A 27,956-nucleotide genomic window follows, 5' to 3' on the forward strand; every position below is an offset into this window, starting at 1 on the left:
CCCCAATCCCAGCAATATCAACAGTCGTGTTTGTGGTAGTTGCATTGAGTCTTGTTTTATAAACTCTGCTGGTTAAAAATAGTAATACTGGATGTTAATATATTTGTTGCAAATTTTGGTACGACGGTTAATATCGTCTGCTGCAACTTTGGAATTTCTCGATAATTTAAGGGCCAATTTTATATTCTTATATGTATACAATATCAATAGTCATTAGATTTTTATTTTTTTTTTTGGTTCATAAATCTATTGATAAGAATTACCCAAAGGAATTGCATCGCTGAATCTCGGTAACTGTTATTCTCAATTCTCAAAACAAACTAAATTTTATTATTCCACAAAATCAATTGATCGCTGTATTGTTTCTTTGGTAATTCACGCACTAAAACAATTTAACATAAAAGCGTCATTTTATAAACCTTTTTACACTTCTAAAGAGTCTAATACGAAATGAAATCGACTGAAAGTTAAATACGATTGTTTTTTGTTTTGATTATAGTCACTTTAACCAGCTTGGGTCATTCGTGACTTCTGCGGGGTTGGGATTTGAACCCGGGTCCTCGGCGTGAAAGGCGTGAATGCTAACCACTACGCCGGAACTGATCCCTTAAATACGATGTATAATAGTTGCTTCGTTCACTATTTTTTTTAAATTCTAAATCATATGCTCTTACTGTTGATTTATTAGCTTGATATTCACTTAAACCGAATATGCTCATAATCCATTAACATATGCAAAATGTATTCTTCATTTGACGATTGGGAAGTAGCAATTTAGTGAATTTAGTGCTTAAACCTTTTGTTAACCTGCATCTTATGGCTACGCAACCGATGTAAAAAGGAATAAAAATGATTCGTGTTTGTTTCATAAATTTGATAAATGAATGAACGAATGAATGAAATTAACGAATTTTATTGCTGACACTTTAGGCTTGAGTTTAGGTTGATTAATAAGTTGGACCTATTGATTGGTTATTTTCTGAAATTGTAAACCCCCAAAATGTTTAATAGCATTGTTAGATGTGGCGATTCCAATGAAGGTAACCACGTGTTTGTTTGAATACGACAACGGTGCTGCAAAAAATCGTACGATGATCATAGCAGCCAACGACATGGCGCATACAATGCGTTGCGGGTTTTATATGGAAAACTAATTTTTCGAGTTTTCCTATCTTCCGAGTAAATTTTTCAACTTTTCTCGCCGTAAAAACATAGCGGTGGTGGAAACGAACACAATAAATAAAAGACGGCTCAAATCGGAGGCTCCGTTCTCAAGTGATGCGCGGTCGAACTTTTCACTTCCATTTTTATATATAAGATTAAATTAAAATTATAGCCAAAACTACTTTATTGCCGCGTATTTAAAAGTAGCTGTTTTTCAGCGTTTTGGCAGTCACCATAGAGTATTTTCAAACTGTTACTACCCGGAACCCTTCTGGTTTCAAATAAAACAATACTCTTAAAATCATGCTAAAATATGTGTAATTTCAATTTAGGTATTTAAAAGTTCAGTAAAACCAGTAAAATCTTCAAATTCTTGAAAAATGTTAACCCCCTTTTTTGATCTTGAATGGACCTACTGTTTTACCTGACTCACTGCGAATATGCGTATTATTGAAATAAAACGTAAACATACGTTTTATTCGTTTATAACGCATATGCAGTTAATATCGATAACAAACGATTTTTTATAAGTTGTGCTTTTGTTATTGCATTTAATTTGTAAAAAGTTGCATAAATAACAATTCAGTTTCACAATACAATCATTGCGTACTACTGGCACATGAAATATAACGTTGAAGTACGTTATTTTTAGTGATCAAAATTAACGATATTTTCGATACAAGGGCGATATTTTTCGAAACCTTTCGAACCAACACGATCCCGCGAACACAACGCATATTCGCAGTGAGTCAGGTAACACAGTAGTATTGATTTTAGAATGGACCTAGTTTTGCGCTCCGAGACATCACTGCCGGTAGCTATCATTGCCTACCACCAACGAACACGCCGTTGTATATTCGATAAAACTGCTTGTTGTCACTATAGTATCTCCGTTTATAATTAATCTATAAGCACGGGATATTGAAAGTAGGCTTGATTTATAGCCTAAATAAAAACTTAATTATATTGATAAAACTAACTATCACTCATCCTTTTTCGTAGTTGCTTCATAGTGTTTGTATATTGTAGCCTCTAGTTTTGAAACTAAAAAGTCTTCCTAATTAGTTAGCTAACATATGTCATTTTATGCCTAAAATAATATAAACTTAATTTGTAAAAAATCGGTATTGTACAAAAATTTTAACTATCATTGATTAAAAGATAATATGGATCAAAAGATAAGAGGGATACTAACTGCCTTCTGTTAAGGGGGCATAGTACCTTTTTAATTTTTTAAAACCTAAATTTTTTGATTGATTATTTCGAAAGATTAACATTTTGACCATATGTGTTTGAAGTCGTTTGCATGAATTCCAAATATTGACAAAGTTACAGCTATTTGTACCACGCATGTCTGGAGCGATTAAACAACGAGTAAAAACTTCAACGTCGTTTTTCTCGAAACCAGATTTTGAAAGTCGGTACCATAAATATCTCAAGAACGGCTCAAGCAATTCCTATGATTCTTTTTTTGTTTGAAAGCCAACAAAATTATCTAGTGTTTGACCCATCCTTTTCTTGATATTGTAATTTTTGAATTTTTTAGAAATGTTTAAAGTCAATTTTTTCGCTTAAAAACCATACTTTTATGTTTCAATGTCCGCCATTTTGTTATGTGTTCGAATTCTAAAAAAGGATGGATCAAACACGAGATAATTTAATGTTCTTTCATGTCGTTTTGGAATTTTTCAATTCGGATAAGCCCCCCAGCGCCAATCCATGATACCGCAATTCATGGTTTTTTTGAACGACTATCTTCAAGGAACCGTAGGGGCAAGGGGAAGAGGTTCCCTTATGAAAACAAAATTGTAAATATTAGTATAAAATGCAATGTTTCGAATGCAAAAAACCCGATTCAATTTGCCTTTCGCGTTATCGAGAAAAAAATATTTGAAATTAGGCAAAAAATATGGTGTAAAAGATACTATGCCCCTTAAAAAAGAGCTATTTTTGCTTCATTTGCATTTAGCACAAAACCAGTTACACTTAAATTTTTCAATTGGATTTTACGTATTTGTTTTAGCACGAAGCAAAAGTGTAATCTATATAAGTAATCTATATAAGTAGAGCAAAATTTGTTCGCCCTATGTAAAAAAATTCCCAAATTATGCTAAACGGGACAATTCTTGTATCATTAAAAGTAATGCACAGAAGAATGAAACAAGTTATTTGAGAATACAATTCTGAAGATTTATATATAGCTTTATTGTATAGGAAACTCTAATATTGGAACTTCGAATTGAGTTACGAAGCTAATATTCCAATCTCTATTTCAAGTGGTTATCCCTGCTTAACTATCTACAGGCAACATCGTAAAAATGGTTTGAATCCAAAAATTTTTCATGGACAAATAACGTCCTGTATTTTCCATATAAATACCAAAGCTTCAAAACACCTTTAGCGCGCTGACCGAAAACTCTAAGGCCAATAAAATTCAACCGGATCCTGTAGTCACAAAACCAGAGTCGTCTGAGTAAAAAGAAGCAGCCACTTCTGATGGTTAAGAACGCCAACTTCCTCACCCTCGTGAAACTTTGTGATGCCCAACCGCCCTACAAAATTACCCGGTTTGGCAATAAAATCATCTGTGCGTCAATGGAGGATTCAGAAATTAGGTAAAGGCCTGGATAATGATATGGTGCAAAAAATATAAAATTTGGATCAATATCTGGACCATTTTCGAACTGGATATGCCTAAAAAAATAATATTGTATTTGATAATTTTCTAGTTTAGTTAAAATAATTATGAGACTCAGAATAAAGTAAAATTAGGCCATTACAAATATTTTATAAAGTTTTTGTCCTTCCGGTGTTGGGCCACTAAAGGGGGGGGGGCAAAGTGAATTTTTTAATCGAGCAATAAACATGGGTTTGAAGCATTTTTATTTAAAGTTTAAGCGTGAAAACCAAATCTGTTCTTGCTTTTAATATATACGTTATTATTTTCCATGCAAAAATGTACGAAAAGAAGACAAAAACGAGAGAATTTTTTTTGGACGATTTTCGGAAACTCCGAATTCGAATTTCCATTTCTGTTTCGTGCTAGAAGTGTTAAGTACACTCATTTTTCGAGTTTTTAAGGCTGTAGAGCCCACGAACAATTGATTTTATACTCATATCCTCCAAATTTTTTTAGCCCCCCGATTTTTCAAGTCAATTTCCAAAGGGGGGGGGGTGACAAAAACTTAAAAAATATTTTGCAAAGACCTTATATTCCGCCGATAAGTAAGCAGGTTGATTTCACATCACCTTTTGGTCGATTGACAGATAGATTAAAAATCAGTTTAGTATAATATTCAAAATTATGCAACCGGACTAACGTTGTACTACGTCATCCGTGGTCGTATCTTATACACAACCCCTCTGATTTTTTTCTTGGGGGATGTAAAGTTTTCTTTAAGCACCTCTCCCCTCTGACTTGTGACAAAATTAATACCTCCTTGTCCACCGAAATTGAGTGACTCTGAGATCTAAAATATTCATTTTTGAAACTTCCTATTTTCTATCTGGTACAGTTCTTCATCGACGATCATTTAAAATTAAAACCTAGTATCTAAGCTTACCCTTAAACCTAGTAGAATTACCAAGTCTAATTTTTTCAAGCACCATTTACAGTATGATTTCGAAATTGACAACAAATGCGTGTCGCCTATGTTGCCAAAATCGAAACCGTGGCAAAATCGAGACCATTTTTCAACTGAAAAAATTGCATATAAATGTGTCAAAAATTGAATAATTACCACTAATTAACGAATTTTTCACGACTGCAACGGTTTTATATTCAAAATGTCCGTCAGGGGCTGTCGCAAACCTTTAGATGCTTTGCAGTAAGACGTAGTCCTACGTCAGTAAAAGTCTGACCTTTCGAAATATGTATTCACTAAATAAAAGCTCGAACCCCACTGTACTTGATAAACTACGTTTAATACAAGTTATATTACATATTTTTAATGAATGGTTTAAATTTTTGAAACTAATAGGCGACATAATTTTCTTATGACGTGGAAATCGTTTCAATCATATCTGAGCAACAGGTAATAATAAATTCCCAATATACAAATGTCACACACAGATACATACACAACGCATATCAAGTCACTGAAACATTGTTCAATTGTTGGGCTGACATAAAAACAAGATCCTCGGTGACTGTGACCGATTTCAAATTTTTCAACCGGCTTTCATACCTTTCTAACAGAATATAAGAAAGGTAAAAGCTGTTCAACCTTGTGTCCTATTAATAAATAACAGTAGTATAGTTGTACTATTAAAAAAAAATCTTTGTTATTATTTTGTTCATTTACATGGAAGAAACTATGACAATCCTAATTTAGGTCCATTTCAAAATCAAAAATAGGTCCAATTCAAGATCATGTTGGGTCCATTCAAGATCAAAAAAAGGCTTTGGCAAAAAACGATACATTTAATAAAAGTTTCATCAATTATACATTTTTAAAGTACTGATAATGTAGAAAAAAGGTGGTACTTTCCAACAAATAGTAACATTACCACATATTATTTATAAATGACGAGTAAATTGAGCAGGAGTGCGAGTGGTGGTGTTAAAAAGCGCTAAATAGGTCAATTTAAGATCAATTACCCTATGATTTGGTTTTAATCACCGTGCACTTATGTGAATGTATTCAAATTGATCACGATCGGTGAAATATCAAACTCATTTGATTACGTTTCGGCCTACTGTCTTTTATTCAGCCATCATCAGATACTATTGTCAACAGAAATAAAACAAATTTTAATTTACCTATTTTAACAAACAAAATGACAAAACTTACAAGGGAATAATCTTATCGCTAACTAAAAACAAAACTTTTGTCGTCCACTGTAGTTTCATCTACGACGCTAAGTCCGTCCGCGGCGTTCCCTTTTGCTCTGTTCAAACCTTCTGAGCTTGCACAGGGCGCCGTCGTATGTGTTGGCGAAACTTAGAGCATCCCGTTGGAGGTTTACTGTATTGCCTTCGCGTAACTTGATGTGTAGTGTCTCTGCGTTTAGTCGTTTGCTCTCATTGCTCTCTCTTTCTAGTATAGCAGTGTCGGGAAACTTGAACACATGCCCGGATTCAACTGTATGCTGTGTGAGACCGGTCATTGATGATTTGGTGCGAATTGAATTTTTTATTTCTGTTGACAATAGTATCTGTTGATGGCTGATGAATAAAAGACAGTAGGCCGAAACGTAATCAAATGAGTTTGATATTTCACCGATCGTGATCAATTTGAATACATTCACATTACTCAACTATGCGCAAACAGATACAAATTACATTACATGAATCTGAAACTAAATAAAAAACTACAAAAAGTCAGGAAGTTTCATTTGTATCCGTCGGCGCATAGTTGCGTAATTGGAGATCAAAATTAGGGTATTTTTTATATCAAAAGTTTTACAGTTCCTAAACAAGCAAAGTTAGAGGTATACTACATTTGGCAAAGTTGTGTATCTTTGCTATTTGTACAACATTATAAAACATGAAAAAGTCATACAACAACTACAAAAAAAGCTGAAATAGAAAAACTGATTTTGATGATTCACATCTAAGAAATAGGGATTTTCTATCTTCGCTGAAGAGATAGAAGGTTACGGTCTTCAGCAAAAATTCTTGTAATAATATGCTCTAAAACTTTGCAGAACTCATCAATGTGTTATATTGAAGCTGAAGAAAAATAATTTTTTATTTCACTTTTAGGGGGATTATTCAAAATCTGAATTTCACCATACGATAGAACTTTTAATTTCAAGAAACTCTCACAAGGGTTCCATAAACCTAAAATCAAGTTTTCCCACTCAAAACTCTAATGCGCACATATTTTTGGTTTTGGACAACTGTGAAGCCCCACGGGAATATTTCCGGAATGGCCATGCCGTGGCAAAATCATCAGATAGAATCAAAATAATGAAAAATGACCTTCTGGAGTAATTTCATGAATTTAGACACCCATATTGCCAGTGTTGCAAACCATACAGTTTTATGGCCACTGGAGGTCCCACGGGAACTTGGCGCAGGCCATTCCGAGGATATATCATTGTATTGTTTTAAAACAATGAAGAATGATCTTCCGGAGTAATTGGAAGAACTTTGGACACCCATATTACTATAATTACATCCAAAAATATAAAAAATGCTTCAATTCCGGAACACATCCTCGGACTGCCGGATTTCCGGGAACCAGATGAACCACTTCCGGCTCTGTTATAACCACACTGGAAGTGGATAAGTTCCTGAATCTTTTGGTGGTAAAAGTGTCCGAATCGGTCAAAAATTGCCAAAGTTACAAGTGTTTCAATTTGTGGGTACCCGGGTACCCTTGTCGAGCACTTAAAGATGTTTTTTTTTGTCGAACACATAACGGAATATGATTATGCGTAGCTTGACATGTTTCAATAAACTTACTTTAGCTCGTTTGTGGCCTTTAGAAGGGCCATTGGATACAAATAAGCATAAGCATAAGCATAGGATACCGCTCGTGTGCTGCTACTCCGTTATTGACCAGGACCGATGAAAATTGCAAAATGATGGTTGGAAAAAGCATACTTGGGACAGCACGCTATTTTCCATTGTGCAACATTATCAAGTCCCTGCATGCTGATCAATACCGACGCCGGCCACGTCCGAATGCGGGTCCTGGTGGGATGGAAAGGAATGTTAGTCCAATACTTGTTGCTACTAAAGACCAGGGAATCCTCTGCATCTTCACAAGTATTTCGGGAAAGGAATTGTTGTTAGTAGATGAGCGGAGCTAGATGGATAATGTAAGTATGTAAGCATCAGTCATATGAGACTAACCTGGATATTCGAAAATTTTCTTGTAAAGCCAGTAACTACGAAAATTAAGATATAAAAAATACCTTTTTAAAAAATTTCATATAATGCCAATGGTGCTCATATACAACCATAATTTAATTTATATCGAAAAATACTATGCACATGCGAGATTTACGGCTCAAAAACCACGTAACAACTTGAACTTATCCGCGATCAGGGAAATCAGGGATAATGAAACGAGTCAATATAGTCCCTAAGTTGATAAGCATTTCCTCTTACCAACGCTAACACAGTTTGAGTCGCCAAGCAGTACGGTTGCATTTTAAATTCACTCCCGGTTTGTCGTGTTTTAGTTTGTTTGTTTTAATAACCGTCGCGAACGTTCACCGTGCTTAAGGTTTAAGTTTGGATAACACAGACCTGCGTAATAAATTTGAACTTAATTAATTTGATTGTGAAGTCAAGTGAAGTGAAGTGACAATGATCTGTGAAATTTGCCAATCAGATTCAACCACTGAAGAAGTTTTGTGGGTTTGCATTGGCTGCAATCGTGGCTTTCATGCAGCATGTGTAGGTGTTTCGGTTCAGCGCGGCTCGTTACGAAGAAGAGAAAAAAAAATTATAGATCCGCTGTCATATATCCTGCCTTGCTGCAACACTTGCCAAGCGTTAATCACCTTAAATTTTGATATCAAAGCGCTGGTAAATCAACAATCCCAGCTGTGCGAAAATATAAACACAAACACCGAGGTCGTTCATCGCACGAGTCAGCAAAATAATGAGCACATAATTCACGAAGCGATGGATCGTATTGAAGCGCTTCTCGGTGACGTGAAAAAAGAGCTGACGACGTATAGGAGTGCTGTTACTACTGGCCTAGTTACTGGGATAAAAAACCACCTGACGTCATTGGTCGATTTGGCAATGCAGACATCGAATAAAAATGTAGTATCTTCGATGCAATCGATGTCGTCAGGGATGTCGGAACTCAATGACGAAATTAAAAGACTTTCTACTGTGACGATTGATATGGCGGCTGAATCAACCATGCAGCACTACCCAACAATAGGGCTGGGAATTCTCGATGAGTTAAAGTCATTGTCAGCAAATCTCATAGCAATGCAAAATACTGTGCCACCGCCAATGGTATCTGACTCATTCCCCAGTTTGTCAACAGAATTAAACAATAACGAAAAAACTGATTCTTCAGGATGGCGATTTTTGGGTACGAAGAGGGTATGGAAAGCTAACTGGGAGGAATACGACGCACGTAAATAACGTCGTTTAAATCAGCAAAAGCAGGCAATAAATGCAAGACGCAGAAGGCAGCGTGGAGCAAGAAACAATAATACACACAATGTTTCTAATAATGTGGATAACGGTAACTCCAATCAGAATCACGCTTTTAACCATAACAACAATAACAGCAACAATAACAACTACAACAACAGAAGCAACAGAAGCAACAATAACTACAGATACAATAACAACAGGAGTAATAGAAACAACTACAATCGGAATAGCAGGAACAGTAACAACCGGAATAATAGAATCATCGGTAATAACAACAGGCATTACAATTATAACAACAACAACAACAACAACAACAACAACAACATCAACAACAACAACAACAACAACAATAACATCAACAACAACAACAACAGCAGCAACAACAACTACAGGACTGGTAATCGTAATAACAGAAGGAACCACGAACCCAGTAATAGTAGAAACCATTACATTAACCAACGTAACTCTAATTGCACTGGCATTCAAAACCGAAACATGTGGCTGCCACCTGATAGAGAGCTTCTTGCGGCAGCGAAAGACCAGTTTTCCAGGCCGCCAGCTAACTATCATCCGTCAATACAATTCCAGAGAGGTGAAATTTTAAGCCCGTATCCACCTAATGAATTACCGTCGCGCTCTTATAATCTTATGGACCCAAGGAATTCTCTACCTACAGCATGTGAGGCATGCTCCTGCCGACATTCGTGTTTTACGAACATCCGACGCACTCCCTAGAGGAAGATTTAACACCATCCGGCGTGAACTCAGTAGTACAATCAAAATCAGAAACAGAAATTGTAGTGTACTGTCAAAACCTCAACCGCATGAGAGGTTCGTCTAAGATTAGACATATTTGTAATAAAATTTTAAGTTGTTTCTTTCCAATAATTTTGGCGAATGAAACTAATTGGGATGAAAGTGTTAGAAGTGAAGAAGTTTTTGGAAATGCTTATAATGTTTACAGAGATGACCGAAACTTTCAGGTTTCTGAAAAGAAGTCCAGTGGTGGTGTTTTAATTGCTGTCTCAACTAAACTTGATTCCGACATTATTATTACCACGAAATTCAAAGAATTTGAGTATATATGGGTGAAAGTACTGGTAGCGGGCGAAACACACGTTTTTTGCTCAGTATACTTCCCTCCAAATAACGCAAGTAAATCTGCTTATGAAAATTTTTTCCAAATTTCCCCCGGAAGCGAAAATTCATATATACGGTGATTTCAATCAACGCAATGCCGGTTTTATTCCAGACACTGAAAATGAGGACATCTTACTTCCAATTGTAGGCGAAAATGAAACGCTACAGTTTATTTTTGACAAAACTTCTAGTTTAGGACTTAATCAAATCAATCATGTGAAGAATCAGCAAAATTGCTTTTTAGATTTATTGTTAACAAACATGCATGAAGACTTTTGTGTAACCGCTTCATTGACTCCACTATGGAAAAACGAAGCATTCCATACAGCCATTGAATTTTCTATATTCGTACATGAAAATAAGAGACCCCTTGATTGGGAATATGAAGATGTCCACCAGTTTCATTTGGCAAATTATGATATCATTAAATGTTGTCTTAGCACATTAGATTGGCAAACCCTTTTCAATTGTGATGAAGGTATCGAAACCTCTGTAGAAATCTTTTACAAATTATTAAATGAAATTATAAATGAGCATGTCCCCCTAAAGAAAGTAAGGCGACATGGCTATTCAAAATATCCTATTTGGTTTAACCAACAAATAAAAAACTTGAAAAATCGCAAACAAAAAGCTCATAAAAGGTACAAGAATAATGGCAGTAACGCAAATCTGGCCCTTTACTTAGATAGTTGTAACCAACTAAATGTAGCCATTGATACAGCATACGAGCAATATAATTCCAAAACCGAAAGTGAATTAAAACGTCATCCAAAAAATTTCTTTAATTATGTAAAAACTAAATTGAAATCGAACAATTATCCGACAGAAATGTATCTCAACGAAACGGTTGCTGATAACCCAGATGAAATTTGCAATCTATTTTCAACTTTTTTTCAAGGAACTTATACTGCTTTTTCGGAAACAGATCGGGATTACAGATATTTCGATTTCCCCCCAGAATTTACTACTGATATCACTATCAAAAAAATCGAAGCACATGTTATTTTAGAAGGTTTAACTAAGTTGGATGCCTCCAAGGGTTGCGGACCCGACGGTATTCCTCCCGTGTTTTTGAAAAAGTTAGCATTAGAACTTACAGCTCCATTGTATTGGCTTTTTAACATGTCACTAGAATCCGGCAATTTCCCTAAAGCATGGAAAGCCTCATACCTCATTCCAATTTTTAAAAGCGGTAAAAAATCTGATATAAGTAACTATCGAGGTATTGCTATTATTTCTTGTATTCCCAAACTTTTTGAAGCAATCATTAATGAATCGTTGTTCAATCAAGTCAAAAATAGAATATCTAATATGCAACATGGGTTTTTTAAGGGCCGCTCAACTAATACAAATCTAATTGAATTCGTTAGTTATTCGCTGAATGCAATGGACAAAGAGAGCTATGTAGAAGCATTATATACTGATTTCAGCAAAGCATTTGATCGCGTTGATATACCCATGCTATTATTTAAATTACAAAAAATAGGAGTCCAATCAGATCTGCTTAAATGGATCGAATCCTATCTGACTAATCGTCAGCAAATAGTCAAATTTGAAGGGAAAAGTCAAACCCTCTAGAAGTCACCTCTGGAGTTCCCCAAGGTTCACATTTAGGCCCTCTTTTGTTTATTTCATTTGTGAACGATATCTCTTTCTTGCTGAGAAATGTTAGGGTATTAGTATATGCCGATGATATGAAGCTCTTTTTAGAAATAACAAACGAGGAGGACGTCAGAGTATTCCAGCTCGAAATACAGGTTTTCTATATTTGGTGTAACAAAAGTCTTCTTCAACTTAACACTCATAAATGTAGATCAATAGCTTTCAGTAGAAAAAGAAACATGCCAAACATTACAATTTCTCTAGGAAATAATTTGGTTGAAAAGTGTGAAAAAATCAGAGATTTAGGAGTTATATTAGACTCAAAACTAACATTTACTGAACATTATAACACAATTATCAACAGAGCTAACAGTATGCTAGGATTTATAAAAAGATTTAGCTACGACTTCCGTGACCCATACACAATAAAAACACTATATCTTGCATATGTGAGGTCAATATTAGAATACTGTAGCATAGTCTGGTCACCATTTTCATTAATACACCAGGAACGAATAGAATCAGTACAAAAACAATTCGTGCTGTTTGCTTTGCGTAAACTAAATTGGACAAGCTTTCCTCTTCCCTCTTATGAAGCCCGCTGCTTGCTTATAAATATACAGACACTAAAACAGCGACGTGAGTTCGCCAAAGTGTCATTTGTAAACGATATTGTTTCACACCGTATAGATTCTATGGAAATTTTATCCAAACTCAGCTTTTATGTACCGAACCGTCAATTGCGGAACCGAAATATATTTAGCATAAGTCACTGTCGCACAAACTATGCCAAATTCGGGCCTTTAAATCAGATGATGATCGCCTATAACCAACATTGCGAAAATATTGACTTTACTATGTCTAAATTAAAATTAAAACAATACTTTAATTCTACGCGTTAGATGCAAAAAATGTAAGCAATATTATGTAATTTAAAAGTTGCACTGTTCAGTTTTCTTTGTAGACTGTGTTGTAGTAATAGAACTAATATAATGTAATAACTAATGTAAAAGGTCTACTATGATTTGACGACTAAATAAATAAATAAATAAATAAATAAATAAATAAATAAATAATATGCAGAGATATAGCGCCCTACACGCTTTAAAAGGGCCATTGGATACAAATAACATTAAAGCCAAACCACGATCATCACAAATGTGACGTGCCATTCGAACGTGCTTTTCTTTTGACATGAATGTCAACGTAAGTTAGCGGCGTCGTTTAACTGTCTTTTGCTACGAGAAGGTTTTACTAATTTACTTTCACAGCTTACCGCTTGTTACATAGCAGAAAATATGGCACATACGCAAAAATTTCTGTTTTATTTGTACGAGAGTTCTTATATTATTACCACAGGAGTGTGGGGTCTCAAACCATCATAAAATAAATTCATGCCTCCAAAACCCTCACATGCCAAATTTGGTCGCATTTGCTTGATTAGATCTCGAGTTATGAGGAAATTTGTATTCTATTTGAATGGGATCCCCCCTACATAAAAAAGGCAAAGGTCCTAATTCATTATAGAAAAATTCTTGCCTCCAAAACCCCCACATGCCAAATTTAATTCCATTTGTTTAATTAGTTATCGAGTTTTGAGTTATGAGGAAATTTGTATATTATTTGTATGGGAGCCCCCCTTCTAAAAGAGGGGGGAGGTCTCAATTTACCATAGAAAAAAAATTTGCCTTCTGAAATCCCCATATGCCAAATTTGGTTCCATTGGTTTTCGTGTTTTGAGGAAATTCGTGTTTCATTTATATAGGAGCCCCCCCCCTCTTACGCCCTCCATAAAATTGTTCTCTTACTCCCTCCATAAATTTGCTGATCATTTTATCTATCCAACGACACATAAATTGTACAGTTTCGGTCAGTAGTTTAGTAGTTATTAGCATTTGAAATCTTTCATTCAAACGTTACACTTCCATTTTCGTTTTTACAAAATGCTACCCAGTCCTAGTATAGTAAACAAAGACGTAGTCCTACGTCAACCTACCTCATATAATTTCACTTAAAAATAAAAATATTCACTTGAATTTCCATTTGGCCTGTGAATGTGCTATATTTCTGACATTTATCTTACGCACACTTTGCTATATATACGTAGGTACACAATTTGTTCGCAGCAGTTGCATCAGAAAAATGTGGCGTATTGTTGCGAAATCGGTTCAAAAGCGAAATTGTTTTCTACAGCTCTATCTAGCAGGTTAGATAGAGCGTAGAGCTCTACCAAACGCATAGTGTTTGGTTGAACTCTACGCTCTACAGTTTCCCCAGTGGACACACCCCGTAGAGCGCGTGGTAGAGCTCTATGTAAAATTTCTCTACGGCTTCTCTAGGTAGAGTGGTAAAGTGGTAGAGATGCCTTATAGTGTACACACAGCTGGTAGAGTCTCTACGCTCTACGCTTTTTACTCTACCAAAATAACTCTATAGTGGACACTTGGCTTAAGAAATAAAAAAAATGATCTAGGAGAAAGGCCAGGTCACGGCGCTAGGTGGATTAATTCGGATTTTTTGCTCAGTAGATGCTTATTTGTCTATTGCGGCTCAATGAAATACAATTCGAAGAAATGGTGTAAAGCGCAATTGTAGAGTTAAATATTATCTAGAATATTGTTGAAAAAAGTACAGTTTTACGTTTTGTATTTACGGCGCTATCAGGCTGCTACACAGATGGTAGCAAAAAGAGCGCTCATTTGGCTACCTACGGGGTTGCAGCCCCTTACCGCCGTAAATACAAAAGATATAGCTATACTTTCCTACTTTCTTTCTTACTACACTTTCTCACTGGTCGACTGCTGGACTGCTCGATTGCTCAACTGACCAGGCTATTAGATTGCTCGATTTGATTGCTCGACTGGACTGCTTTACTGAACTGCTCGACTGAACTGTTTGATTCGACTGCTCGACTCAACTGCTTGATTGAACAGATCGACTTGACTGCTTTACTGAACAGCTCGACTTAACAACTCGATTGAACTGCTCGACTGGACTGTTCGATTCGACTGTTCGACTGGACAACTCGACTTAACTGCTCGATTAAACTGCTCGATTAAACTGCTCGACTGGACTGCTTCATTGAACAGCTTGATTTAATTGCTCGACGAGAGTGATCGATTTGTCTGCTTGACTTGACTGTTCGACTCGACTGCTCGACCCAACGGCTTGACTCGATTGCTTGATTCGACTGCTCGACTCGTCTGCTCAACTCAATTGCTTGTCGCGATATCATGTGGTCGGTGTTAAATCACTCTGGGCCAAGTTGCAAAATTTTAAAAAATGGGCTAATGATAGCAAACGATCAAGAATTTTCTAAGCAACATTTTTCGGGTAGTAGTAGTTTGAAAATACTCTATGGTGACTGTCATAACGCTGAAAAACAGCTACTTTTAAATACGCGGCAATAAAGTAGCTTTGGCTATAATTGTAATTTAATTTTGGTATATTTATGTTCAGAAATTATTAAAGATAAACATAAAAGTAAAATACAGTACAAAGACTTGATAGGTATATCCCAAAATTCTTATTGAAAAATAGGGCCACTCAAGATCAGAATTCGGCTAGGTCCACTCAAAATCATTTACCCTACTTCTTTGATAATGTTATATTCAATGCATGTACCATATAGTTATGCTAAATGTATATATGAATAATCGTATTATTACATGCATTATTACAATTATTACATTACATTATTACATTACATTATTACAAGCATGTATAGCATGCTACAAAGAGACTTGCGTAGTCCTACGTTACCTACGCGGTCGTGTCTTGTACATAACCCCTTTGATTTTTATTTATTTCCAAGACGTCGGTGGTGTTGATTGTTACGTTATGTCACTTTTTTGCCATGTTTTCCATCTTGTTGACTGTACCGATATTATTTACTTACCATTATTTACCGATAGAGTATTTCACCGAAAAGTGTCAATTCCAAAACAAGTACATACCGATATTCAGCGATCGGATCGGATTAATTGGTTGCCGTCCGATTCTTTCATTGCAATGAATTGTAGGTGCATAAAATCTATTTGTAATGAATAGTTTGAAAGTAAAATATTACTTGACAACCGTTTTTAAACAGGGTTTTAGGTAACTCTGTGCTTCAGGCTTCACGCCAAAGAACAAATTGTAGAACGATACCAGATCTTTAAATTGGTAGATAAAAGTAATCACCTTTATCACGCCTTTTCATGAGAAATTTGAGAGGAGGAATTTGAAAAATTAGTTCAAAGAAGATTTAAAGGCAGTTTTCAATTTTCAAAATCTCTCAGCTTTCGGATTAAATTAACAAAATAGAACTAGCTAGCATATGTTTTGTACGTGAGCTAACTTATGGCTAAGACAACCGAAAACTCAAAATGTTTAATAACTTTGAAACGAGTCAGAAGAAAGATGCGTAGAAAGAATTTGTTCGTCAAATGTGGTCCTCTGTCGCTCCCTGAAATATTTATACTAACCTATACCAAGTTATCTTACACCTTATATAACTCTAATACTTTGAATAATAATGAAATAACATTGTTTACGTTTTATTTTTGTTATTATTATCCGCAGCCTATTCTTACCCTTACTGACGTACAAGCATCGGATGCTGGCACTTATATCTGTAAAACTCATCATAATGGACAAGTGGTTGACGCTTCCACAACTCTGGTAATTAATGGTGCCATCCCATTCTTCCCACAGTCTCCAAACAGCTACATGGCATTCAACAAAATTGATAACGCTTATTCAAAATTCAATTTTGAGATTTTTTTCAGACCTGATAAACTAGATGGTTTAATATTATATAATGGTCAAAAACGTTCTAACGGCGACTACATATCATTATTTTTAAACCACGGGATCCCGCAATTTAGATTAGATTTTGGAGGACAATTGATTAGTCTTCAAGCAGATAAACCGATTTCTATGGGTGAATGGCATACAATCAAAGTCAATCGTGTGAGAAATAGTGGATTTATGCTCGTCGATGATCAAAATCCTGCTATTTTTCCCGACAAGCTTAAATTTCATGGTGTAAACTTAGACGATGACTTGTATATTGGGGGTATTCAAAATTATTCAACCATCCCACCGACCGCCACACACACAAAAGAAGGATTCGTAGGATGCATAAGTCGACTTAAAATTAATGGTCGTGAAATTCAACTGTACCAGGAAGCAATATTCAGTTACGGGACAACTTCTTGTGAATCATGTGCTGATGACCCATGTCAAAATGCAGGCATATGTTTGGAGACCCAAAACGACAGTGGTTACTCTTGCGTTTGTCAGCAAGGCTTTACCGGGAAGGACTGTCACCTTGAAGGCAAAAAGTGTATACCAGGATTTTGTGGAGATGGTAATTGTGAGGAAACAACAAATGGAGCAGTATGTTATTGTCCAATACCTAAAACTGGAGAGTTCTGTCAATATACTGAACATTACGACGATTATTACGCATTTAAAGACGGCAGCTACGCTGCATACAAGTAAGTATATTTTTTATTTGTTTGCTTTGTTTTATTTTCACTACAATAACTTTTTTATGCCAACGTAAGAACCGATAACTCAATACTTAGTGGACGGGACACAACACTAATAGTTCTTACAAAATGGATAGTTTACCTTTTAAACCGACCGGTTACGGGAAATATGTTTCCCATCAACAAGGTGATGTCCAACTGATAGAGCATCTACATTAGAGTGTCGCAAAATACCACTATGTCAGAAAACCCGGGGGCTCAACCCTCAAATGATAGCTTAGGGTGTCACAATAAAAATTTTAAATGGCGTCAACATTGGTTGACGTGATTTAGGGGTCGCACATTCCAGTATTATGAAAAAATGGCATTTGTCTGGAGTAAATTCAAAACAATATTTTTAGAAATGTAAAAATAGATGAAATAAGGTACTTAACTATTTTTTTCACAATCATTGATATCTGATACATTCATAAAAAAATTTATGGTGGCATGTCTGGAGTCATATTTGGTTACAGTAATTTATTGAATTTGGCAAAATTTTCGAAATTTCATTTAAATAAACGTCAAAACAGGGTATCTAACAGTATCTCAAAGCAACGTAGTTATACTGTATAGATGGGAAATTTATGAAAGCAGAACAAAACACATTTCTGTAATTTTCAAATTTTAGCAGTGTTATGTGAAAGAGGTAAATAACAAAACTTGAACTATTTATTCTAAACGTCATCTACATTTTTGATAAGAGGAAATTTGCACCTTCCATAGAATTTGACATTTTAAAACGACATTGCTATCACGTAGTTTACAAAAGCAATACTACCATACGCGATTCACTTTGCAACGCGAAGGATAAGATTCCTACCAAAGAAAGGTCAGGAATCTATCAAATTAACTGTAAAGACTGCCCGCCAAACTCGTCGTAAAATCCAAGCCAGGATAAAGGAACATAGGAATGCAACAGAGAATAAACGCATAAACGACTCTAGTGTGGCGATGCATGTCATTAGTCTTCAACATTGAATAGACTGGGACAGTGCGAAAATGTTAAAAAAAACCGAATTATTCCACCTAGCGGCGAGACCTAGCCTTTCTACAGCCACAATAATCATTATTTAATTTCTCAGGAACATCTATGTATAATTAACTTGACTATATTTTTAAATATCCGTTCCGTATTCTTCAAAATCCTTATTTGCCAGTAAAATTCCCAACGTATTACGTAGAATAATTAAATTTTCTTTCCTTGGGTGCGTAAATACTTGTAACACCTTATTTAGTTTTATAATCGGTCGGCCTTAACTTTCGGGCTTCAGAGCCACATACGAAACTTGTTTTGAATTGACAATTGACATATATTTCATATGTTCATAGCAGATTTTTTGATATTTTGATATTAATACCATGCGTTCAAAAGTTAGCATCTTAAACGGAAATGGAACGACTGACTGGCAGTAAATTCAGCAGCAGGCCGTTGTGGTCTTAAACAGTTCTTATAAGAGCTATAGTAATTGAAGAATGGAAAGATTTTTCTACACTTTCTAAATGATTAACGTTCCATTCGGATAATTATTTGAGCAGCAGCAGCAGCCGATCTGGTTTCTCCCACATCTACACTAGCTTACAAGTAGCAACGGCAGTGCCAGTGACTATAAAATAGCACACTAGGTTCGCCGACTGCTCATTTATCGCACGATCGCACTGACGGTCAGTATTTTGATAAAACTAATCCATTTCTACTTTACAGTGATTTGGTATTTCCTATCACTCCTGTATTAGCGGGCAACCATCATCCTAGAGTCTAAAGGACCGAATAGCGACATCCATCTATATATTGGCAACAGTAATTATAGTACTGATTTATAAGAAGTGCTATCAGCTCAAAGTTCTTTTCAGGGCCACCAAACAATTTCAAACGGTTTTTTTTCAAAACCACCATTGATTCAATGAAGAATTAAATCAGAATATTTCGCTCTTCTTTTACAAATAAACACTCAAACAATGATACTCACAGATACTCAAATATGCATATGCCATAAATGCAGTTTGTATTAGTCTTTGATCAAATGATCAGACATAAAGTTATACTTCATCGATTAAAACATGTTATCAATGCAATGAGTATTATATGACACAGTCCTACGTCACCCTTTCGTACAACCCTTAGGGCTGTATACCTTGCAGTTTTTATAGATCGGGCAGATAACCCCATCTTTCCACTCCTCCGGTGGCTGTTCCGTATCCCAAATTCTAACAATTAGTCGGTGCAGACAAACGGCCAGCTTTTCTGGTCCCATTTTAATAAGCTCCGCTCCGATACCATCTTTTCCACCTGACTTATTGTTCTTTAGCTGCATGATGGCCTCCTTAACTTCGCCTATCGTTGGGGCTGGCACCTCTTCCCCGTTTGTTGCACCGTCGAAATCGCTTTCCCTGCCGCCATGGTTCTCCGCCTGGGCGCCATTCAAGTGTTCATCGAAGTGCTGCTTCCACCTATCCGTCACCTCACGATCGTCCGTCAGAATACTGCCAGTCTTATCCCGACACATTTCGGCTCGCGGCACAAAGATTTTGCGGGATCCGTTCAGTTTCTGGTAGAAATTTCGCGTTTCCTGAGAACGATGCAGCCGCTCCAACTCTGCATATTCCTGGTCTTCCAGGTAGCGCTTTTTCTCCCGAAAGATTTGGTTTCGCTGCATCTTCTTCTGTTTGTGTCTTTCCACGTTCTGACGTGTGGCACTGCGCATCTTGGCCGCCCGCGCAGCATTCTCATCATCCATCACCCTCCTACATTCATCGTCAAACCAATCGTTCCGCTGATTCCGGGCCACATGCCCGTTGGAGCTCTCCGCTACACTGCTGATGGCTGTTTTTATAGTGTTCCAACAGTCCTCGAGAGGGGCTTCGTCCAGCTCGTCCTCTTCCGGCAGCGCAGCTTCGAGTGAATGCGCGTAGTTTGCGGCGACGTCTGGCTGCTTCAGCCGCGCGAGATCTAACCGAGGCTGGCGTCGGTACCGAATGTTGTTCACAACGGAGAGTCTTGGGCGCATCTTAACTATCACTAGGTAGTGGTCCGAGTCAACGTTAGGGCTTCGATAGGATCTGACGTCGATAATGTCTGAGAAGTGCCGACTGTCGATCAAAACGTGGTCGATCTGTGATTCTGTCTGATTTGGTGACCTCCAGGTGTACTTGTGATGGAAAAAGGTACTATGTACGGCCATATTCTTGGAGGCGGCAAAGTCGATAAGTCTTAGGCCCATTTCATTGGTCCGCTGGTGTGCATGAACCTTCCAATCACCGGTTTGTATTCCTCCTCCTGGCCGACCTGAGCATTGAAATCTCCGATGACGATCTTGATATCATGTTTTGGGCAGCGGTTGTATTCACTCTCTAAAGTGCGCGTAGAACTCACCCTTGTCGTCATCGGTACTTCTGAGGTGAGGGCTGTGCACGTTTATGATGCTTATATTGAAGAATCGGCCTTTGATTCTCAACCTGCACATTCGAGGATTGATTGGCCACCACCTAATCCCCCGTTTCCGCATCTCGCCCAGCACTATGAAAGCTGTACCTAGCTCGTGTGTGTTGCCGTAGCTCTGGTAGATGGTATGTCCATCTCTGAACGTACGTACCGTTGAGCTCTTCCAGCACACCTCCTGCGGCCGGTTAAGGCCCTAACCCAGCGAGGTTAAGGCGCCGAACAAAGTCGCATTCGACTTTGCGCGACTCCGTATAGCCACTACGATGGGAGCGGGAACTCTTATCCCTACCTCCACGCGGTACCGGCCGGGACGCAACTGGGCCTAGGGTCGACCAAATACCAGTCTTTGGTTGCACCCTCAGTTGTGTGCTAACAGGGAAAGGGGGCACGTTGTGCCTGAGGGTAGCGTGGCGTAGTGGTGTAAAGAGGCGAGCGGGGCTCAACTCCTATAAGCCAGCTGCGGGCGCCGTAGTGTTTGCGGTTAGCGTGGCGCAGTGGTGTAAAGAGGCGAGCAGGGCTCAATTCCTATAAGCCAGCTGCGGACGTAGTAGCGTCCTGTTAGAGCTCAGGACTTTATGTAAAAAAGCCGGGTCAGGAGTGCCATGGGCACATTAGGATCGGTTCCAGGAAGATCCTAATTACGGTGTACTGGACGGGCGGGAATAAACGTTTGGATTTGGCGCTACAGGGCTGACGGCTGTGCTATTCTACTACCTTATGTAAGGAAGGGTGGTACCTTCCTGAAACGGCGAGTAGGCTAATGGTACAGCTGCCTTCCGTCCCGTTAAAACCGTAGCTGGTCTCTAGGTACGTTCAAAGCTCGTCACTCACGTCAAAGTGCGGTGGTGTAGGCTCAGATGATACATTCCTGACTAACGCTGATCGGATGCTGACATCCCTGCCCCCATGAAGGGTAGGGGGGAGTGTCCCTAGTCATGGCCTCCCTGGTTGCATAGATCACCATGGGATCGTTAAGGCGACTACACAATTACGAGTGGAGATAGCTGCCTAGAGTTGGGACCCTTTCGAATGGACAAATTTTTAAATTTTAAAGAGGGAGCGAATACGGGTGCTACTAGTGGCAAAGATGATATCTTTGCCAAAAGTAGTAAGTTGGCCAGGTCACCAACAGCAAAGACAGGTAGCCCCCCGTTATCGGGGGCGCGACCCAAGAAGGGAAGCCCGCCGAAATCGGGGGCACAGCCCATACAGGGAAGCCCCCCGAAAACGGGGGCGATACCGAAGAGGAAGTTGACTCCACCAAAGTCTAACACCCCAGTTAGAACGCAGGTGGCCACCGCTGCTAGCTCAGCCAAGAGGGCGAGCGACAGCGGTAGGCAAATGTCAACGGAGGGCGTGGTGCACCCTCTAGAGGGCGAAGTTGGGCTTCCTCCAGCCAGTTGCAAGCTGGAGGAAGCCAAAAGGTTGGTGGACGAGTTGTACTCGTTCATCAACTCTAGGTCAAATGTCCACCTCGACATTAAAAAGCTGGCGGTGAGCCTCCGCTCTACCGTCATAGCTGCCGAGGTGGAGAGGCAAGAGCTTCTGCAGCGATGCGAAATCGCCGAAGCTCTGGTCATAGCCACTAAGGCTGTCCATGCCTAGTCAGGCGCGTACGCCGCTTGCCAAGCGCAAGGCGGCTACGCCCGACCATGGACCAACGCTGGTAGCCAAGAGGCAGCGGACTTCGGCTCGCGCCTCTACCAGCGAACGCGCGGAGGCGGTCCCGGATGATGCTTCCGGGACCGGGGAGGAGGAATGGCAGGTGGTTAGGCGTAAACCGCCTAAACCGCCGAGGCCGAAACCGAGCGAGGCTGCGGCTGCAAAGCCAAAGCCAAGGCGCGTCCATAAGGGCGACGCCTTAGTAGTGAAGCTGACAGGTAAGCTGTCGTACGCCGAACTACTGCGCAAGGTTAGGGTGAACCCCAAGTTGCAGGAGCTTGGGGCCAACGTAGTAAAGACCCGCCGAACCCAGGCAGGGGATATGCTCTTCGAGCTAAAAAAGGACCCCAAGGTCCAGAGTTCGAATTACCAGAAACTGGTTGAGCAGTCCCTGGGCGAAGCGGGCCAGGTAAAGGCGCTGTCGCAGCGTGTTCTGGTCGAGTGTAAAAACCTCGACGAGATTACGACGACAGTTGACCTGAGTGATGCTCTGCGGGATCAGCTTAAGGTTGATGTGGCACCCGCAGACATCCGGTTGAGGAAGGCATACGGTGATATGCAAACTGCGACCTTAAACGTGCCAGAGGCAATCGCCAACAAGATGTTGGCGTCTGGCAAAATTAAGGTAGGATGGTCAGTGTGTACACTGGTGTCGAAACGGCGTATCGAACGCTGTTTCAGGTGTATGGGCTTTGACCATCGGGCGGCCAAGTGTAAGGCCCCCGATCGGTCCAAGCTGTGCAGGCGGTGCGGCGAAGATGGCCACTTCGCCAGGGGATGTAGCAAACCCCCCAGGTGCCTGCTCTGCACAGTCGATGCGGGAAATAAGCATGCCACAGGTGGCCCACTGTGTGCGGCTTATAGGCGGGCATTGCAACGATAAGGGTGCAGGTTATACAGATTAACCTAAACCACTGTGAAACGGCACAGGAGTTGCTTTGGCAAACGGCAGCCGAGACGGGGTGCGATATTGCCATTATCGCGGATCCCTACCGGGTCCCCCGTGGAGGCACTAACTGGGTTATCGACAAGGGTCGGATGGCAGCGATCGCCGTGATGGGTAGATACCCGATCCAGGAGGTGGTGTCGTCCGACCAAGAGGGGTTCGTGATCGCGGTGGTCGATGGCGTCTGCATCTGTAGCTGCTACGCTCCACCTAGGTGGTCGCCGGAGCAGTTTGACCGGATGCTAGACGTGCTCACCGACGAACTCACGGGCCGCAAGCCCGTTGTCATTGGAGGAGACTTCAATGCTTGGGCTGTCGAATGGGGTAGCAGGTGCACTACTCCGAGGGGACAAAGCTTGCTGGAAGCTCTGTCCAAGCTAGATGTAAGTCTGGCTAACGTGGGATCCGTCAGTACCTTTTGTAGGGGGGTACAACAATCGATCATCGACATCACCTTCTGCAGCCCAACGTTGCTTGCCAACATGGGCTGGAGGGTGTCAGATGAGTACACGCATAGCGACCACCAAGCTATACGGTACACGATTGAACGACGGGCGCTACGGCCACGCGGGGTGAAGTCGACAGGGAGGAGGTGGAAAGTGAAGTCCTTCGACAAAGACCTGTTCGTTGAAGCACTCAGTGCAGAGAGCACCCGCTCGAACCTGAGTGCTCGTGAGCTGACCAACGTCCTAGTACGGGCATGTGATACCACTATGCCTAGGACGGGGCAGCCAATGAACGGTCGCCGCTCGGTATACTGGTGGAGTGATACCATTGCCCAGCTCCGTTCCAGGTGCCACAGAGCGAGAAGGCTAGCGCAGAGGGCCCGGACCGACGCAGATGCTGAAGCTCGGGGAGTTGATCTTAGAGCGGCAAGGTCGGCGCTTAAGAAGGAGGTTAGGCGTAGCAAGAAATGCTGTTTCCAGGAGCTATGTCGCGATGCGGATTCAAACCCATGGGGAGGTGCATACCAGGTGGTAATGAAAAAGATGAAGGGTACATCTGCGCCGCAGGAAACCTGCCCCCAAAAGCTGAAAGTCATCGTGGAAGGGCTCTTTCCGCAACACGATCCAGTTTGGTGGCCTCCGACCCCGTACGGTCAATCGAATGATGTCCTCAATCCGGTCACGAATGAGGAACTCATCGTAATTGCCAGGGGTCTAAAAACGAAGAAAGCGCCCGGTCCTGACGGGATTCCGAACGAGGCACTCAAAGCGGCGATCCAAGCATATCCCGATATGTTTAGAGAGACGCTTCAGAGTTGCCTAGAGGTATGCGAATTTCCAGACAAATGGAAAGTCCAAAGATTGGCACTGCTGCCAAAGCCGGGGAAACCGCCTGGTGATCCCTCGTCGTACAGGCCAATTTGCCTACTGGACACGCTAGGCAAATTGCTAGAGCGGGTAATCCTAAACAGGCTAACGCCTGTGACGGAAAGTGATGTCGGACTGGCAAACACGCAGTTTGGCTTCCGTAAGGGGAAGTCCACTGTAGATGCCATAAAGTCCGTAGTGGAGAGGGCCGAGAAGCCTATGAAACGGAAAAGGCGAGGCGACAGGTATTGTGCCATAGTCACAATCGATGTCAAAAACGCCTTTAACAGCGCTAACTGGGGTGCAATTGCGTTAGCGCTGCATAGGATGAGGGTACCGGATCATCTATGCAGGTTGCTTAAGAGTTACTTCGAGAACCGGACGCTAGTGTACGACACGGCGGACGGGACGAAGAGGTACAGAGTGACAGCGGGTGTTCCACAGGGTTCGATTCTCGGCCCCACGCTTTGGAATGCCATGTACGATGGAATGCTGAGGCTCGAACTACCCACTGGGGTCGATATCACTGGCTTCGCCGATGATATCGTCCTTACAGTGGTAGGCGAGTTTCTGGAGGAGGTGGAAATGCTGGCATCAGACGCCATAAGCATAATAGAGGGTTGGATGGCGGGCGTCAATCTGCGATTGGCCCACCATAAGACGGAAGCTGTGATGGTCAGCAACCGAAAGCCGGCCCTAGAGGCGAAAGTAATCGTGGGGGGACAGGTGATTGTCTCCAAACGAAGTGTGAAGTACCTGGGTATCATGACAGACAACAGGCTGAACTTCACCAGCCATGTGGATTATGCTTGTGGTAAAGCGTCAACGGCGGTCACTGCGCTGTCTAAGATCATGCCGAACGGCAACGGTCCTAGCAGCAGTAAGAGACGCCTGATGGCCAGCGTTGCCATGTCGGTGCTACGATACGGTGCACCGGCGTGGGCCCCGGCTTTGGAGAGTAAGCGCAATCAGGCATGTCTGAACAAGGTGTTCAGGCTGTTAGCATTGCGCGTTGCGTGCGGCTGCCGTACCATATCGTTGGATGCGATTGGGGTTATTGCAGCTATGATTCCAATATGCATACTCCTAGGTGAGGATATCGAGTGCCATAGTCAGAGGAACGTCAGGGGCGCTAGGGACAGAGTTAGGCTGGACTCTATTAGGCGTTGGCAGGCGGAATGGGATCGCACCGACCATGGTAGGTGGACCCATAGGCTGATCCAGAACATATCGTCCTGGATCGGCAGAGGTCATGGTGAGGTAAACCTTTTCCTTACCCAGTTTCTGTCGGGTCATGGATGCTTCAAGAAGTATCTACATACACGCGGGCGGGTAGATTCACCCTTTTGCCCCGTTTGTACGGTAGTCGAGGAAACGGCGGAGCATGTGATTTTTCACTGCCCGCGGTTTACGTCCACTCGGCGGGTGATGCTTGCGGTCGTTGGGGAAGACACCAGCGTCGACAACATTGTGCAGAGAATGTGCGCTGAGCAGCGCGCATGGGGTGCCGTCGATAGGGCGGCAACGGCGGTGATAACGGAGTTGCAACGGCTAGGACGGTTGCAACGACAGGGCCTGACATAGCTTGCTAGGGTCAGTAATGGGCTGATTGGGCAGCCCAGGCCCTAGGTAAAGGGTAGTGGCGGTATGCAAGAGCAAGGGTGTTGTGTGAACCCACACACGCAACGGACAAGTCGGAGTGCTTCGGCACGTCCTCCCTCCTGAAGTAAAACCTAACGGTAGTTCCGGGAGGGGTTCAGGAACGGGCAGCAGGATAGTTTTTAGAAGGTAGGCGCATGTTGGCACCATGTGAATCCTATTCGGCACCGCGAAGGTGCTGTCTATGAAGATTTTCTCCCTGCATAAACAATACAAAAAAAAGCACACCTCCTGCAGCGCTACGACGTCGAACTTGCGGCTCTTCAATACGTCGGAGAGCACTCGAGTGCTCCCGAGTTGAGTTGAGAGATCGGCAGTTCCACGTTCCGAGTTTCCAATCCATAGTCCTTTTTCGTCGCGTGGGTCTATTGTTCCAATAATAAATTATTTGTTCTTCGTTCCGTGCTTTATTATTTTTCGTGGGGAAGGCTTGCAAAGCCTGCTACATCAACCCCCTGTTTCGCCGGAGGGCCAACGAAGCTCTAAAAAACCCTCGTTTCTTGTCAGTATACGACCTTGGCTTCCACCAGGGTTGGTTACCCAATCTCCACCAAAGTTGCTCGTATCCCGGCTGGTACCACGAGGAGGTAGGAATAGGAGTTGCTGAATAAGAGGCTATGAAGCCCGAGCTGCTGATACCAATTACTCGCGAGGGTTCGCACTTCCGCCCATGAATAAAATCGAGGGCGAAGATGACGAAGAAAAGGAAAAGTAATGCAAAATTTGTATCACATTTCTCCATTAGCTTCACGAGCAGCTGATTGCTCATGAGTTTTTTGACTCGCGGATAAGCTACACAGGAAGACAATGTTAGGGTGTGCTTGCGCGAGTGTGTGGGTAGCAGAATGTCTGCACACAGAAACGGCGACTATTTCTTTTACGACTGCGTGAGCCATGTAACCGTTGAATACTATGCTTCTCATATTCTCTCGCGTGTGAGTAGGCATCGTTGACTTCTCGTTCGATTCGCAACAATGCTTTTGGTTTTATTAAATCTTAAGAATACTCAAGAATAAGACACACAACAATAGTAATTTAACTGCTATTATTAATTGTTATGTAAACTTTTCTGAAAACTAGCTCCGCACTACCTTCTTCTGCAGCAGCATAGAGCCGGGGTGGCTCGTGCTGTTTCAAGCACTCGTCTCCATTCAACTCGGTCTTGGGCCACTCGTCGCCAATTTCCTAGTCGTCTCAGAAGTCGCAAATCGCTTTTGACCTGGTCGAGCCATCGTGCACGTTGGGCCCCCCTGTTCCTGGTGCCGGTGGGGTTGTTGAAGAGGACCGTTTTCGTCGCACTGTCGTCCGGCATCCTTACGACGTGTCCGGCCCACCGTAGCCTGCTAACTTTCGCTAGATGTACGATGGGAGTCTCCCCAAGCAGTGCCTGTAGCTCGTGATTCATACGCCTCCGCCACTCTCCGCTTTCAGTTTG

General features: G+C 41.0%; 1 protein-coding gene across 8 annotated transcripts in view; it reads left to right on the forward strand.

Moving 5' to 3' along the window:
- The window catches only part of LOC128742843 (basement membrane-specific heparan sulfate proteoglycan core protein), a 1,551,467-nt gene that overhangs the window by 1,349,081 nt on the left and 174,430 nt on the right, over positions 1 to 27,956 (forward strand). For all 8 annotated transcript variants that reach the window (XM_053839324.1, XM_053839321.1, XM_053839325.1 and 5 more), the window contains one exon: positions 16,547 to 17,466. In XM_053839324.1, the coding sequence (XP_053695299.1) occupies positions 16,547 to 17,466 (920 nt within the window). The remainder of the gene's footprint in view (positions 1 to 16,546; positions 17,467 to 27,956) is intronic.

Source organism: Sabethes cyaneus, chromosome 3, assembly GCF_943734655.1.
Source record: "Sabethes cyaneus chromosome 3, idSabCyanKW18_F2, whole genome shotgun sequence".
Classification (NCBI taxonomy): Eukaryota; Metazoa; Arthropoda; class Insecta; order Diptera; family Culicidae; genus Sabethes; species Sabethes cyaneus.